The 16,960-nt window shown below is 35.8% G+C and overlaps 2 protein-coding genes across 2 annotated transcripts in view; one reads left to right on the forward strand and one right to left on the reverse strand.

The window, feature by feature from the left end:
• Nucleotides 1-9,242, forward strand: part of LOC107859007 (subtilisin-like protease SBT2.3) — a 19,897-nt gene extending 10,655 nt beyond the window's left edge. Inside the window, exons 2-10 of the mRNA XM_047407774.1 lie at nt 3-51; nt 204-601; nt 950-1,045; nt 1,937-2,009; nt 3,567-3,849; nt 6,824-7,143; nt 7,496-7,766; nt 7,897-8,178; nt 8,683-9,242. Coding sequence (XP_047263730.1) covers nt 3-51; nt 204-601; nt 950-1,045; nt 1,937-2,009; nt 3,567-3,849; nt 6,824-7,143; nt 7,496-7,766; nt 7,897-8,178; nt 8,683-9,104 — 2,194 coding nt within the window. The 3' untranslated portion in view covers nt 9,105-9,242. The remainder of the gene's footprint in view (nt 1-2; nt 52-203; nt 602-949; nt 1,046-1,936; nt 2,010-3,566; nt 3,850-6,823; nt 7,144-7,495; nt 7,767-7,896; nt 8,179-8,682) is intronic.
• A 454-nt stretch (nt 9,243-9,696) lies between these two features.
• The window catches only part of LOC107859008 (gamma-soluble NSF attachment protein), a 12,350-nt gene continuing 5,086 nt past the window's right edge, over nt 9,697-16,960 (reverse strand). Inside the window, exons 5-9 of the mRNA XM_016703855.2 lie at nt 14,403-14,540; nt 13,777-13,855; nt 12,455-12,534; nt 10,776-10,905; nt 9,697-10,120 (exon numbers count right to left, since the gene is read on the reverse strand). Coding sequence (XP_016559341.1) covers nt 10,016-10,120; nt 10,776-10,905; nt 12,455-12,534; nt 13,777-13,855; nt 14,403-14,540 — 532 coding nt within the window. The 3' untranslated portion in view covers nt 9,697-10,015. The remainder of the gene's footprint in view (nt 10,121-10,775; nt 10,906-12,454; nt 12,535-13,776; nt 13,856-14,402; nt 14,541-16,960) is intronic.

Below are 16,960 nucleotides of genomic sequence, written 5' to 3' on the forward strand. Positions count from 1 at the left end.
AGCTACCACTACTTGATCAATGGTTTTGCTGTGCTTGTTACTCCCCAGCAGGTATATCATCAGTGACTGGTATTGAAATTTTGTTTCATTAACAGCTGCCATTGCCTTTTTTGTTGCTAGGTTTTCATGACACTGAAGATAGTTAAGCAGTCTTGTGTTTTTTTAATCCTAATATCAACTCATGCATATGTTTATATTTCCAGGCTTTCAAGCTTGCAAATAGGAGAGAAGTGTCAAATGTGGCTTTGGATTTCTCCGTCAGAACTGCAACCACACATACACCACAGTTCCTAGGTCTTCCTCTTGGGGCATGGGCTCAAGAGGGTGGGTATGAAACTGCTGGGGAAGGCATTGTGATTGGTTTCATTGACACTGGAATTGATCCAACGCACCCCAGCTTCTCTGATAATACACCTGAGAGGCATTATCCTGTTCCACAGCATTTTTCAGGCATTTGTGAGGTCACTCGAGATTTTCCATCTGGATCCTGCAACAGGAAGCTTGTTGGTGCCCGCCATTTTGCAGCCTCTGCTATAACCAGGGGGATATTTAACACAACTCAGGATTACGCTTCTCCTTTTGACGGTGACGGCCATGGGACGTAAGTCTTATCTTCCTTATGGACCATTTCTCTGTAGCTTTTTGTCCTTAAGCACACTTTAAATGGCACGCCAATTCTAGAATACTAAGCCCCATCAACCACACATACGATTAGTATGCTTACAGCCATGGACATACCCTTGATGATCCCAAAGAGTTGAACCCACAGAACATATAGACAAACACACACACACACACGAAAGAAAGGAAATTGATGATTATTCAGACCACCTTGAAATCATTGACATGCTTTCTCCAAGTAGGTAGTTGCTTATATTCATTGAATTTTTGAGTTTACTGAAAGCAATGTCTACTACCAAGTGGCTTGAATTTTCTTAACCACGTGCAGGCATACAGCTTCAGTTGCAGCAGGGAACCATGGGATCCCTGTTGTTGTAGCTGGACATCACTTTGGAGATGCTAGTGGAATGGCTCCTCGTGCACAGTAAGAGACCTCAAAAGTTGAATTCTTTTCCTTTTCCAATTATGAGTAGCTATGGTGATTGTGCTGCTCAACATGTAATTATAGTCTGTTATCTCAAAACAGCCTCTCTACCTCACAAGATATGGGGGTAAGGTCTGCATGCCCCCCTAAGAACCCACTTGTGTGGGATCACATTGGGTATGTTGTTGTTGCTGTTTATTTGGAAGAGATCCTGAAAAAGATACCGATGATGTCGGCTGTGCTTTGTGCTGATGTGTATGCCTGTACTAGATTGCAATCAGTTTACATGCTTATTATATTTCCGCTCATCTTAGACTTCTCTCTCTTTTTGATGTTTGTTAATGGTCTATCTGGGTATGTTACTCTTTTGAAATATGTGATGCAGTGACTGCTAAAACCGTACTTTTTACAGCTATAGCTCCTGATTTTAGGTGTAGCCTAAGTACTTTTTTTATACAAAAATAACAGAAATTAAAGTGCTTTTAGCAGTTTAGAATACTTTAAGTGGCTTTTGAAAAACCTGTTATTACTAGATTAGAACTCAGCCTTGTAGGACTGCTACTGCAGAAATTCATCTTAACTGATCTTTCTTCCTGGAGTTTATGAATTACTTAAGAAGTTCTTCTAAATTATGGATGCCTTATTTCCAAGGGGAGTAACAATCCTGGAGAAGTTGGCAACTGCTTGAGTCATGAGCCCTTCGCGAAATCGATTAAAAATCTTTTAGACTTGATCTGCTCTGCCAACTTCCCTAAGTGAGCATGTCTCAAGCATTTGAGTTTTCTCCTATGCTAGTCTTAGACTTGGAATCATATCCTAAGGTACAATATTTCTCTGGTTTCAAATCCTATAAACCAGACTGAGATACTGAGCACAGGCTGATATTTGCAGCGTTGCAGTTTATAAGGCATTATACAAGAGCTTTGGTGGCTTTGCTGCAGATGTTGTTGCTGCTATAGACCAGGTATCTTTTCAATTTTAGTTAGAGAGTAGAAAAGAAAGGGTACAAAATAAAAGACGGTGTCTGTGTTCTAGAGAAGAAAGGGTACAAAATAAAAGATGGTATCTGTTTTCTTTGAACTTCATAGAAACAAGAAAAGTAAGTAAAGAAGTGCTACCGGTGTTGTTGCCCCACATTGGTTGTACTATGATCTTTCGATTGTGTATAACCTTGCAAAGAAATATAAAAAATGGAATATGGAACTTCTATCATCCGATTGTTTGATGTGTGGACATTTACCTTGAACTAGAAGCATTCCCCTCACTTTGAACTTTGGGAGTTCCACTTCCATCTTAAGATGCTTTGGATTTTTTTTTCATGAGCTGAGCTTTTCCATACAAATAACAAAAAGAAAAGGTAGAACAAGACAGCCTTATCCAGTCTGTTTCCCTGAGCTTCACATTGATCAGGAAGGTGTAGATTTTCTATAAGAATCTTAATATCCTTCAGCAAAATATATGTAGTCAGTCTTATGACAGGAATGATCCCCTGAATTCCACAATGCTGGAACATCTCATATTGAAGCTACACTTTGATCTGGACGTATTCTCTAATCTTGACGGTTAAATAGCCCTTGTACTTGGCTTTGCCTCCATATCTTAGTCCTTGGGCATCGATGTTCCTTTATCCATTGCTAAAAAGTATGATCGATGTTCCTTTATTTGTTGCTAAAAAGTATGGTTTTACAAGACCCTAGGCTGCATTCCTCATTTTAGTATCTTAAGCAGACATTTGAGCTGCAATGATATGATATGGATGTCCACAGTTTTCCAATATCGTCTCAAAGTAACATTTGCTCTTGGATTGCTCTTCTCGAATATCGGGTTGGTCATTTGGACTTTGGAGTATAAAGTCTCGAGAGGGGCAAGACAAAATAAGTAGATTTCAGTCATTGCTGAAACAGCTATGCTTCATATTGAGGTGAAAACTAATGTTATAAATAGTAGGACTGAAAGGAATGAACGACTTCATTTTAAGATTATCTACCAAAGTGTAGAAAGTGTTGACAATTTTCATTACCATTCTCACACGGGGAAGAAAAATTTATGATTGCCGATGCTGATTTAGAACTAACATACCAGAGCTTATAGATGTACCAGATCAAGGCCTGAAAAGGCCTTCAACTAATTTGCTACCTAGTCTTTCAATTGTCTGTAGCCTGTTAAGATTTGTTCACCATTTTCCACTGACAATACCAAGATAAATTATATTAATAGTTTGTTATAAGTAGCAAGGTATTTCAAAGTAAGTTTATGAAATCATTTGATGTTTGTATTTTTTTGCCATTTAGTTAGTGGTAAAGTAAAAGCCTTATTAAAAATATGGTGTTAAAGAAGGAAAAAGATCTTTGTTATAGGACAACTGTTCATGTACCCATTAATATAAAGAGTGCCGAATTTCATACTAAATTATATTTTCTTTGTCATCATTGTAGTAAGCATGAGGAGCATCTTCATAAAGCAAAAACGAGAAAGATCTTGATTCCTTAGCGATTTGATACTTATCTGTTTTCATTTGTAGGCAGCTCAGGATGGTGTGGACATTATCAATTTATCAATCACCCCAAACAGGCGTCCTCCTGGTGTTGCGACTTTCTTTAATCCTATAGACATGGCCTTGCTATCAGCGGTTAAGGCTGGTATCTTTGTAGTACAAGCAGCAGGCAATACCGGACCTTCACCTAAAAGTGTTTCTTCCTTCAGTCCATGGATCTTCACTGTTGGTGCTTCAACGCATGACAGGGTTTATAGTAACTCTATAGTGCTGGGAAACAATATCACAATACCTGGAGTTGGATTTGCACGTAAGTCTATCTTGTAGATTGATTCAGTAATTATTCTTTAGAATTTATTGTTAAAAGAAGTTCTAGAAGTTTGTCTTAATTAAAAATCAGTGGTGAATGAAAGATGACTTTTGTGGGGTTGTTTTCGTGTTTTTCAAGCTATAAGCACTTGAAGATGTTAAAGAATGTGCACAAATGGCCTATATATTTTGCCAGTAAGGGATATTTTTCTTGTCAATTTTAAAGCAAACTTGTTCTCCATCTTAAGTAATAGTTCTGGAAAAGATGAACGAAACTATAAAGATCATTTGATATAAAAAATTTCCATTTTTTTTATCTATACAAATTTACCAAGCATGAGTCTTTTTTGTTCTCTCTTCTCTGACACATCCATCATCAACATATAATCACGAACTTGGTAAACTTACCATACGCAATTCTCAAGACACTTCGGCTTGTAGAGGCTGCTTTTCTTTGATAGGCATAAATTGGTTAGTGTTCTCTGTGTTGGTTTTAATAGAGATGTTAGAGAACAAGGTTTTAATAGAGATGAGTTAGAAAAGAACGCATAGATTTTTTTCCTTTTTTGCGTAAAGCTTCATATTTTATTGATCATCAACTCCTCCTTAAATAGTGCTATTACAAATAGATTAAACTTAACATCAAAGAAAACCTATTTGCTACCAAAAATAATAACTAATCAGTCTCCTACCAAAAATAGGAATCCCAATTTGACTAGGAGTTGTATGTGTAAGAAAGCTGGAGAACAACAATAACAACAACAAACCCAGTATATTCCCACATAGTGGGGGTCTGGGGGGTAAGATGTACGCAGTCCATACCACTACCTCCGGAGAAGTAGAAAGGCGTAAGAAAGCTGGAGAAAAAAACAAAAAAAAACAAGTCCCGTGCATTATTCCTTAAATCAACTTTTAACACTCCTCCTTGCTTTAGGAATTACAAAATTTTTGGTCTTCGTCTTGGGATAGACATTTGATAACCGAAAGTGACCTTGTGAATAAATCAACAGATTCATCTTTTGGCTTGTAGTGAACTAAATTTACTTCTCGTCTTGAATGCAACCTTTGACTATTAAATCCTTTTGGCACGTCTTCCTTCTTTGTTTGCACCTTGAATTCAAACACAACCGTTTTATAGATAACTCCTCAATTGCTTCAATTCCTTTCAGAACATTGAAATTTCCTTTAAACCTAGGAGGTTCACATATTCCTGCCTATGATCTTTTTCATGTTCTATAGAAACATTTCCATTGGATCAAATGAGAAATGTTATCTTAATGTTTAAAACTTCTTTTCCAGCACCATCTTTGATGAAGCAATGTTTATCCTTAAAGGATACTTTGTATTCTTTTTCTACCAACTGACAAATACTCAACAAGTTTTGATCAAATATCAGGTACATAAAAAACATTTCCTTCAACAAGAACTTGGTCACCATTTCGATCCTAACTTTGGATATTGCAGTAGGCTTTAATTCTTTAAATAAACTCTTGTTATAAGTCATGTGGTTGGTGCAACCGCTATCAATCAACCAAAAATTTGTTGAAACCTTACTTGAGATACATGTTGCAACAAAAAGTTGGTTTTCTTCTTCTTCATTGACCACACATGCATCTGCTTCATGGCTAAGTTGATTGTACTTGTTGCACTTTGCGTCTGGCCTTTTCCAACATCTATATGGTGGATGACCCATTTTTCTATAATGCTTACAAGGTGGGTAATTTTTTAAATTTTTACCCCTTCTTAGAGTTTTGTGGTTTGCTACTAAGGCTCCTTCAACCATACCATTTTGCCTCATAAGTTTCCTTTGTTCCAGTGCTTGAAAAGAATTTAATAACTCTATCAAAATAATCTTGGACTGATCTTGTGTATTTTTCAAGTTAGTTACATTCTTCATATCTTTCGGGCACTATAACAAATTTTTTTCAATAATTCTTGAATCTTTAAATTCGGTGCCTAGTAATGTCACCTTGTTAACAATGCCAAGTAATCTGTCCGAGTACTCTTTGACTGACTCAGAATCTTTCATTCTCAACAACTCGAACTCTCTTATTAAATTCAGTACTTGCATTCCTCGGATTCTTTCATCTCCGACATATTCTTTCTTCAGATAATTCCAAATTTCTTTTGGTGATGTGAGAGACATAATTCTTGCAAAAATAGTTGTTGCAACAGAAGCAAATAGAGTTGCCTTCGCCTTAGACTTCGTGGTTTTCTTTTCCTTGTGACTCTTGATTTGGGCTATGGTGAGATTATTTGGCAGCGGATTAGTTTCATAATCCTCTTCCACAGCTTCCCATAGATCAAGAGCCTCTAAGTAAGTTTCCATTCTCACAGTCCATAATTGATAATTTTCACCATAAAAAATGGGTGGAGCCATTCGTGTAAAACTATTTTCAGAATCCATCTCTTCGCTCACAGGTCCCTTAAGAAAAATAGCTCTGATATCAATTATTGGTTTTAATAGAGATGAGTTAGAGAACAAGGTTTTAATAGAGATCAGTTAGAGTAGAACGGAAAAAGGTTTTTTTTCTTTTTTTTTTTTTTGGTAAAGCTTCATATTTTATTGATCATTAACTCCTCCTTAAATAGTTCTGTTACAACTAAAAATAAATTAAACTTACCATAAAAGAAAACCTATATGCTACCAAAAACAATAACTAATCAGTCTCCTATCAAAAATAGGAATCCCAATTTGCCTAGAGTTGTATGCAAAAAAACTGAAGAAAAAATAAAAACAACAAGTCACGTGCATTATTCCTTAAAGCAACTTTTAACACTCTGGATACAACAATGAGATGAGGTAACCATCATCCTTTGGACTCAAAATAAAGTTGTTTGATTTTTGCTTGCACACCTCTTCAGAGTTACTACAATTTAATTGGCGCTAGTCCGTTGCCCATTAAGGCTCTTTAAAACTTTTAAAGAAGTTCCTGTCGCATGGTTGGCTTAATAATTTTTGTATTTTGCTGCAGCTGGAACAGATAGCATGTACACTCTAGTTATGGCAAGTCATGCTTTGAATGACACAGCTGCGAATGACATGTATGCGGGTGAATGCCAAGATGCCAGTAGTTTCAATCAGACTCTTGTTCAAGGGAATCTATTAGTTTGCAGCTACTCTGTCCGCTTTGTGCTTGGACTTTCCACCATCAAACAGGCCCTGGAAACTTCTAAGAACCTTAGTGCAGCTGGTGTTGTGTTCTGCATGGATCCCTTTGTCATCGGTTTTCAAATCAATCCAACTCCAATGAGATTGCCTGGCATCATAATTCCATCTGCAAATGATTCTAAGGTATGCTTAGAAATATGCTACTCCCTCCATTTGATTTATATGACGGCATTTGATTGAATACGAAGTTTTATGAAAGAAATAAGGACTTTTGCCTCATATCCTTGGAACTTATGGGTGGGGGTTATATGGGTTTGGCTTTCTTTCGCCGCATAGCGAAAACATCCTTTAAATTCTGGGTGGGTCAGATAGGTGTGGTTTGATTTTGCCACCCCTAGTTTAAACTTCTAATTTCATAAAAGTGTGATAAAATACTTGAAGAGACAGCCCACTCAAATTCTTTCAAAGCTTTGTTTCCAAGCACCCAAGTGTTTATTTGCAATTTTGCGTTTTCTGATTTCAAGTAATTTGGCAGATCTTACTTCAGTACTACAATTCTTCACTAGACCAAGATGAAGTTACTAAGAGAATTACAAGGTTTGGGGCAGTTGCATGCATTTCAGGAGGTCTTAAAGCAAATTTCAGCTTATCTGCTCCGAATGTTATGTTTTATTCTGCTCGGGGACCAGATCCAGAAGATAGTTTTCTTGATGATGCAGACATACTAAAACCGAACCTAGTTGCTCCAGGAAATCTTATATGGGCAGCTTGGAGTTCCGGTGGCATGGACTCAGTTGAGTTTGAAGGTAGTTTAACTAAAGAAAGCTTGTAGGTTTTGTAAAGCTACTTATCAAAAGAGGAAAAAGGGTTACTTGTACATCAATGTAAATGCCACTATATATTTTGCTTACCTATGTTACTTGATCCAATATTTAGGTGAAGATTTTGCAATGATGTCTGGAACCAGCATGGCTGCCCCTCATGTTGCTGGTCTGGCAGCACTTATTAAGCAGAAATTTCCTAATTTTAGTACTGCTGCTATTGGATCTGCACTTTCTACCACGGCTTCTCTATATGACAAATACGGTGGTCCCATACTGGCCCAGCGTTCATATGCTAATCCAGAGTCAAACCAGTCTCCTGCGACACCTTTTGACATGGGAAGTGGATTTGTGAATGCTACTGCCGCACTGGATCCAGGCCTTATTTTTGATACAAGTAAGCTGTTTTCTTTGCTCCTATTTGCTGTTGCTATTGAAGTTGAGGGGATCGTATCGATTATAATATTTAACTAGTTATGGAATGCTACTAAAATGTGAACGCGGAAAATGTTGTCGTACTTCTGATTATGCTGTGGTAGTGAAATGAGTACTTCCACAACTGGTTTAAGCAGGATCTTGTGGAAGTCTAGAACTTTGGTTTACTTGAAAAGTCTATGTTATTGATTTGGTGCGAATTGCAGATAAACCTCTCAACTTTACGGAGAAAATAAATACAACTCTCTTTAGGCAATTATTTTTAAGTTGTTACATGTATTTTTTTAAAGATAATATTTAGTTGATACGTATATATGGTAGTGTTACTCCTATACAGGTTTGAGCAATCACTAATACTTTTTGGGCAAGGGGGGAGGGGTTTGAATTGGTAAGTTCTTGTTGTATCACTTCATTTTCTGCTGGTCTCTGATATGTCATTTGAAAATTTTCGTAATTTTCGCTGTAGGCTATAGCGACTACGTGTCATTCCTCTGTGGCATAAATGGTTCGGCACCTTTGGTGCTGAATCACACTGGTGAGAGCTGTGGAGCATCTACAATGAATGGAACTGATCTGAACTTGCCTTCAATCACGATATCGAAACTGAATCAATCCAGAACAGTTCAAAGAACATTGATAAATATTGCTGCCAATGAAACATATGTTGTTGGTTGGAGTGCGCCTTATGGTGCTTCTATAAAGGTCACGCCAGCACGATTCTTTATTGCCTGTGGGCAGCAACAAGTATTGAATGTTGTCTTTAATGCCACTACGAACAACTCTTCACCAAGCTTTGGAAGAATTGGATTATTTGGAAACCAGGGTCATGTTGTAAACATTCCTTTGTCAGTCATAGTAAAAGTTTCATACGACACAACTAATAGCTGATTCACCTGATAACACTTCTCCTTTTGTAATACTGTTGAGTGTCCAATTTTTTGATTTGCTAGGCTCTGTAAATGTGTTTGAAATGTAGATAACTCATTCGTTGATGATAAAATAAGCATGATATGATTTTGTCCAGGAGCTGATTGTTGTTGTGTTTGTTCTTATCATTGCGGAAAAATAAATCAGTTTCCACATATGATCTAAATTACGGTCGAAGGGCAATGCCATCAGGATTTGATTTCTTTCAGGATCTGCATATTTACACTTGCCATTTCATTGTTTATGTGTATCATCCTAGCACAGGGGTCTTGGCTACAGTCCCTGTATCATTCCATCCAATTTTATCAGCTGCTACAGTCTACAGACACATGAAGACGAATCGATTGCTGATTTTTCTGCATATACCAAGGCCAGATATTGCTAAGTTTTGGTTTGATAGGTCAAGCAATTATGTACTATTTTACTTTTGTTCCTTTACAACTATCAAACTAGAGTAGGGACACTTGTTTAGAGTCAAAACAAGCTTGCACTTCATAGTATTAGAGGGACAAACACGTTACACCATTACAATTTCTCAACGCCGGAGGAGCAATTGGAGCAGAAGAATTTCCAGAACTAGTTCACATAAACTCAGTACAGAATCACACAGCTAAGATTGCCCAATAATCCAAACAATCACCAAATAGCTTCTATAAGAAATGAAATTACATTCATGAACAAAAGTTTCCAATCTGCAAAGCTATCCTCAGAGGGAGGGTTTGTGAAATTCTTCTGTACAGGGTTTTCTTCAGACATTTTCTCATGATATAGACAACTCTAGCAGGATGGAATTGTAAAAGCAAGACTAGATGTTTCAGAACATAAACTCAGCACACATGAAGTTTCGACTCATTCCAATGACTAGTGAAAGTTTAGGTCAGATCATCTTCATCCAAAGGATCTTCATCGTCTTTCATCGCTTCTTTTTTGAGCGCGCTAACATCCCCTGTTGGCAATTTCCTTGCAATTTTGATGATCTGGATTTATTACAATTACATTAATACAGAGTATAATTACACAGGTACCAGAAAGAAGGGGAAAAGAGTTCGCACAGATATCACACAATGATGCTTCTTGCTTATGCAATTTCCTAACTTTATCGTCCAGGTTAAATTTAATTCTCATGCACAGTGTGAAGCGTTGAGCATTGGGTGAAACTGCTATGCATACCAAATAGGAAAAAAATTTCAGTGTAAAATTCAGTTAAGTTATATGATTCTTGACTTCTGGGAAGGAAGGAAAGTATATATCGAGTAAACAGGCTTAGGAGAATAAATATTAAAGGAAAATACAATTTGTTATGCATCGGGGGGGATTCATTTAGCTGAAAAGATGCTCAAAAAATCTTACAGGCAGAAAACTACGATCAAGGAATATCTAGCTTAAACAGATGCCTGGTGCTACCCCAGTGAACAATTATTACCAAAAATCTGAGGATTAACCTATAACTGCCCACCTATAGTCAATAAAGAAAATGCTACAAGCCTAAGCACAAAAACAATTGAAATATTACACGCTTGCAACTCAATATTGTGAAAAAGAGCTACTCTCAGCTATGCTAAATCAGTTAGCGTACGACAGTAATTAGAAATTATCATCTTGACTCTAAAACTCTGATATTGCATGACTAACCGCGTGATCAAGATTTGATACAGTGCTTGACTGTGCCACACGTTTAATATCCTCAACATCGCCTTCAGCATATGCCGAAAGAAGTTTACCAGCACAGCGACCTTGATCACTATTCAGGAAAACTTCAACCCTACAAAAAAGAACCACCACCTGTGTTTTTAGTAGAATAAACTAAACCTGATAAAATCAAGAGTAAACTAAAAATATCAGAGAGATCATCAATTCCAGAACCTAACACGATCTTCCAATATAAAATTGTCCATATAGATTCGTCAGTCTGAGAAAGATAAACACAAGAAGCTGAATAGGTAGGGGGTGCACAGATGCCAAACAATTTAGCCCTACATTCCTTCTTGACCCTTTTCCTTGGCAAAATGTTTAGATGCACAATTCAGAAAAACAGAATAAAAATAAGAGGATATTTTAGACCAAAATAGAAGGATATTAGACAAAGGTAAGTTTCTGGATTTCCATATTTCTTTTTCACTGCTATCATTTTCTTAGTAGATTCCAAACGACTAATTCTTCCCACTTAATGCGTGAATCACATTGTAGGCAGTGTGATTTTCTGAAGCCTTACCGCAAGAATAGAGGAGAGAACTTGTACATTAGCTTAAAGGACATAAATTTACCCCTCTATCATAAAGGGAAAGAATTTTGAACCAGTGAACCAAATTTTGCAGCAAGCATATTTATTCAGATATTGAAAGAAACTCTATACTAACGAGGAGTAAACAAAGTTCTTAGTAGTAACCCATCAGTCCTTTTCAATAAAACGTGTGCTATGACATGACAAACATAATTTACCTTAGCCATGCATGTGGAAGATCTGGGAGTATGATTTTCAAGAATGGACGAATGTGACGTCCAACAAAGAAATACAAGCCAAAGTGTGTCTAAGCAAACAGACTCTTGAGATTTAGGGAGTGATGCGGATATTATAATCCAGAGATGCCTAGTTATTGGCTAAACTCTTTCCAAAAAAATTCAGTAAATCTGACTAACCCAGGTGATTGCAGTATAGGATCTGGCACTCTTTTCATGATAAGGAAGTGGATTCAAGTAACAGGGCTAAAGAAGGTTGATGAAGTTGCCCGTCAAAGGCACTGGAGGAAATGCATTGAAATAGTAAAAGCATCAATCACATCATTGTACGCCTCATCCTTGGATCACTGTGTTGGAAAAATCAAAGAATGCTTTGGAACTGCCTTCTTTGGGTTTTCTCCATACAATACATTTTTCTCTCAATAAGGTAAAGTGTTTTCTCCATATAAGACATATTCCTTAACCCCCAAACACCAAAAAGAAAGATGTGCAAACGAAAAGGGGAATGCTAAACAGTGAACTTCACAAGACAAAGATCGTATTGTACTAGAAACTATAACAGATTTAACGGGACTGAACACATAGAGAACTGGTTTAAAATGCATATGCATTGAGATAAGGTAAGACATCTAGGTGTAGTAAAACTGAAAATAAACGAAAGAAAATTTCATGCATAATGGACTCCGTTTCCTCTCGACTTCCAATTTTGGCAATGAAAAAAGTAACACACAACATTACATGGAGAATCAAACAAAAATTTTTGTAGGGCTTGATTGCTTAAAGTCATGAGCATGAAGGTACAAACAAAGCTAAACTCAACATATTTGAGCAGATGAAATATGTAAGTAACTTACTGACAACAATCATTGTAGCACTTCTCTGCTTGCTTAAAGTCGTGGGCGTATAGATACACAATGATTGAACTAAGATAAGCCTGCAAGGAATTGATTACTTTAGCAATTGCTGAAGGTTGAAACCATCATTTAGCGGTCAGGATTTTGAAGCATTTCAACGCTATATTTATCTTCACTGGTTAAAAAATCATCGTAACACTATATTAAAAATTTATGCCACATTAATCTCGAAGAGACGAGTCATGAATGATGACCTAGATGTGAGATTGACGGACTGTTACACAAAACCGGGGAGATCCATTCCGACGCAACATTCATTGCATGTGTTTACTAAGGACTAGCTATTCTCTAGGAAGAAGAAACACGACAAAAACAAGGGCCCATATAAACTGAAACCATAATCAGATCCTCCTGAGACAACTTTCTCCTCAGTAGCACGAAGAATTGGATGAAATGAGATGATCATGATGACAACGCCAAGAAGACAGAGTGAAAAGTAAAGAGCCAAAAGGAGGAGAAAGGAAAAAGAAAGAGGCTAAAAGGACAGGACAAAAAGCATACACAGAAATCTTAGCACTATATATATGCATGTAAGTTCAAATGTTTGATTAAATCCATTATTAATTGGAAACTCGGAAATCAAACCAAAAGATCAAAAATTTCCTAAATTCTAAAGTAAAACCAATCCAAAAATATTAGTCCAAAATAATCCGAGGAATGCTATCAACATTTTTTAAAAACTGAATAATGTCTAAGAAAATAAAATTAAAATATAAGCCTCATATGTGAAGTTTAGCCATAAAGAGACAGAAGAGAAGAAGAACTACAAGAGAGGCCATGTCAATATGACTGTCATTGGCTCCATATGTAACACATGGAGACAAAAAGATGGCGAGAGAGAGATCCTGTGATGGTTTGGGAGGAAGTAAACAACTTCGATTTATTATTGTTCAAACACATTTCAAATAGTTGTAGTTAATAAAGAATTGCAGTAGTAATCATTCTTTTAAAATGAGAAACAACAACAACAACAACAACAACAATAGACCCAGTGTATTCCCACCAAGTGGCGTCTGGGGAGGGTAAGATGTACGCAGACCATACCACTACCTCCGAGGAAGTAGAGAGGTTGTTTCCGATAGACCCCCGGCTCAAGGTGGAGAAAAGTTAAAATGCAGAAACCACAGACTAAAATTTCTGAGTGCGGTTACGACATAAAGAAACATGAACTTTGCTATAAATTATTTTCTTCCAGGAAATAAAAAAGATAATGTCAAAGTAGTGTTCAGTAGATGGAAAATGTGACTAAAGGGCTTTCGAACCTTGCACTGGCTATGTGTTGCGTTGGACTTGTCAGCAGCTAATGCCAAACTTATTTGAATACCTGCAGCATCTTCATACCTGCATGTGGTGAAATCAAAGTCATCATCACTTACAAAAGGGAGAAGTATACTGGGTGAAATTGCTTCAGTTAAGAACTTAAGACTATTAAAAATGAGACTCCTATTTATTTACTTTAGGTTTGCAATACATCTCTCATGTGTGTGTCTAATACTCATTAATCTACGTTACTCATGGATATATTTTTGATATCGTGTTGTATCTGAGGCCCAAAACCAGGATTCCTAGTAGATAAATCATTGAATGATGCAGACCACTCCATCTAAAAATTTAAAACATTTTAAGTGTGCTATTTATTTCGTTTTAGGTCTACAACAGGGAGACTAAACTTAACAAAATTTCGATATATAAAAAGTCAACCGCTCAACTTGGTTGTGACCTTGTTAACTCGATAAGCAATGACTTCCATCACCTTTACCTTCAATATGCTTTTGGAACATCAACTTTTTCCATATGAAAAAGAAAGACCTAGAAATATATTAAATTAATACATTTCGATACCCTTCTAACGTCTAAAAGTAACATATGCCTCGAGCATAATTCTTACTTTTCAAGCTTCAGATAAACCCTTGCAGCATCACGATATAGATCGAAGGCCATTTGTTCCTTCCCGTCCTCTTCAAGTATAGCACAGGCTTCAGTATACAACTGAACAGCTACATCAGGTGCTCCATCCTCTAAAGCACTATAACATAAACAACTTGTAAATCAGATATGATAGACTGTTTCAATGTCAAGTGAAAGGAGAAAGTAGCAGACATATAAAGGAATATATAGTTAGAACATGATATTATAGAAAACTCTAAGATTCACCAAAAACTATCCCCCTCCCTAATCAAGTTCTCCATTGAATAGGTTTTGTAAAGGAAACAGACAGGCATAGGTCAAGTTAGGCATGGAATTTAGACTTATGTCAAACACAAAGCCACTGTAGGATTGTGCCAGTGATTACCCACTTTTCCCATTTCTTCATTTCACAAGCATGTATCTAACACATATAGCCGGGAGGCCACCACATCTAAGATGCTTGACTTTCCTTTTACGATATCTACTTGAGCACATCAGCCAATTCCACAGGAGAACAAGGCTTTCACTCTTCAATCTTCACTTCTTTAACTCCCTTTGCAAACCTTCCAGCTTTTCTTGCCCACTCCATCTTATTTTCTTCTTCCTTTTGACCTTATTTGATTTTCCGCGCTGCAGTACTTAAATGCTGAGCCGAAACATAACTAGTTGTAATTTTTAATAACAATTGCAAGATGACTTCCAAAGTGTATTATCATCCTTCTAAAAAATGGTTTAAGCTTGCTTTGATTGAAAAAAGTGAATGTTTAAATTGTATCCACACTTAGATTTTGTTGATTCTAGAGCTCCGTTGCATCTCCTCAATACTTCTTCCTATTCATGTTTTCTTCCTTGACTCTACTTCCCTTAGATTTTGTTGATTCTAGAGCTCCGTTGCATCTCCTCAATACTTCTTCCTATTCATGTTTTCTTCCTTAACTCTACTTCTGGAAAGTAAAATTAAAGGCAGTTGAACTGGTTGGATCAACATAAATAAAAATCACAGACTCTTGAGTTTGGTCTCTAGTTCAGTTTTGAGGAAGACTTGGTTGTTTTGGTAATAAGCTGCTCAACATTGATATTATCTCATGACTAATGATGAATATCACTTTAACTGATCTTTTACATAGTAACATTAGAAACCTTTTTAACTCAGCAGTGAGAAGTTCAACACTTCTGTTAATTCTGCCCAGTCTAGCAGTATATCATGCTTGCCCTTTTTCCTAAGTGGGTGTTTGGATGAGCTTATTTTAAGTTAAAAATAGCTTTTAAGCTATTTTTAACTTTTTTAAGTGTTTGGCAATTTAAAACTTGCTTAAAAAAAGCTAAAATTTGCTTTTTATAAGCTACTTTTTAAAAGCACCTCATTAGGTACTTATTTTTTGGGGGCTTATAAGCCATTGTGTTTGAACCCACTAAAAGACATTTTTATCCCTCAATTTTTTTTATTTTTTTTTTTTAAAAGAAACATTTTTATCCCTCAATATTTATTTTTTTAAAAAAGAGGAACTTGTGTGAGTACTTGTTATCAGTTTTTCTTAGCATAAGAAAACATCATGACAAAATAGCATTTCTTCCGTTTGGCTTTAACTTATAACTTTTTGACATAATACACTCATTAAAAAAATAATTATTATATGATTATTTTACCTAACTATCTCTATTAATTGATGTTTAGGACCCGTTTGATAATAAATTTTTTAAGTGATTTTCTGGAAAAAAATTGACAAATAAAGTTTGGCCATATAATTTGTCGTTATTTGGTAACTATTTTTGGCAAATAATTTAAATTCTCAAATACTAGAAAAAAATAGTATTTGAACCAAATTTCATTTTTTGGGAACGTTTACAAGTGAAATATGTTTCCTAAATACTATGAACAAATACATGGTAAAACTAAGGGAAGTTTACAAGTAAAATATATATGTTGCTTGATGATTTAAACTCTTTTAACAAAAAAAAAAAGGTTTTTTAGCACACAAATTAATAGTCATTCAAGAAAATTTATTTTATATATATATATATATATATATATATATATATATTACTTTTAATTTGAATCATTTTATAAATAATAATTAATAATAATAATCAACTCTACATACCCTTAATAGCTTTAAGGATATTTCGGACATTTTGACCAAAAAATGTGCTTAAAAGCACTTGTTTACCAAACGCATCAATAACTTTTTTTCAATTTCAGCACTTTTATCGAAACACATAACTGCTTATTTTTAAAATAAGTTCAGCACTTTCAAAAACATTTTTTAAAAGCCACTTTTTTTCGGCCTATCCAAACGGGCTCTAAATCCTGTCAAGATCTAATCATCTCAAGAGAGATATTAAAGTTGATTAACCACTTTAAGATATCATTGGAATAAGCAAACAACAGAATGTAGATTCCATAAGGTGCACATTATACAAAAACAATTGTTAATGTGTGCACCAAGGAATATTCAGTGTTAAATTTCACTTCGGGGTTTTGAGAAAGATACTTAAGTTAATTTGATTCCAGGTGGGGGCATTTTTATCATTACTTAC

This window comes from Capsicum annuum, chromosome 2 (assembly GCF_002878395.1).
Source record: "Capsicum annuum cultivar UCD-10X-F1 chromosome 2, UCD10Xv1.1, whole genome shotgun sequence".
Taxonomy (NCBI): Eukaryota; Viridiplantae; Streptophyta; class Magnoliopsida; order Solanales; family Solanaceae; genus Capsicum; species Capsicum annuum.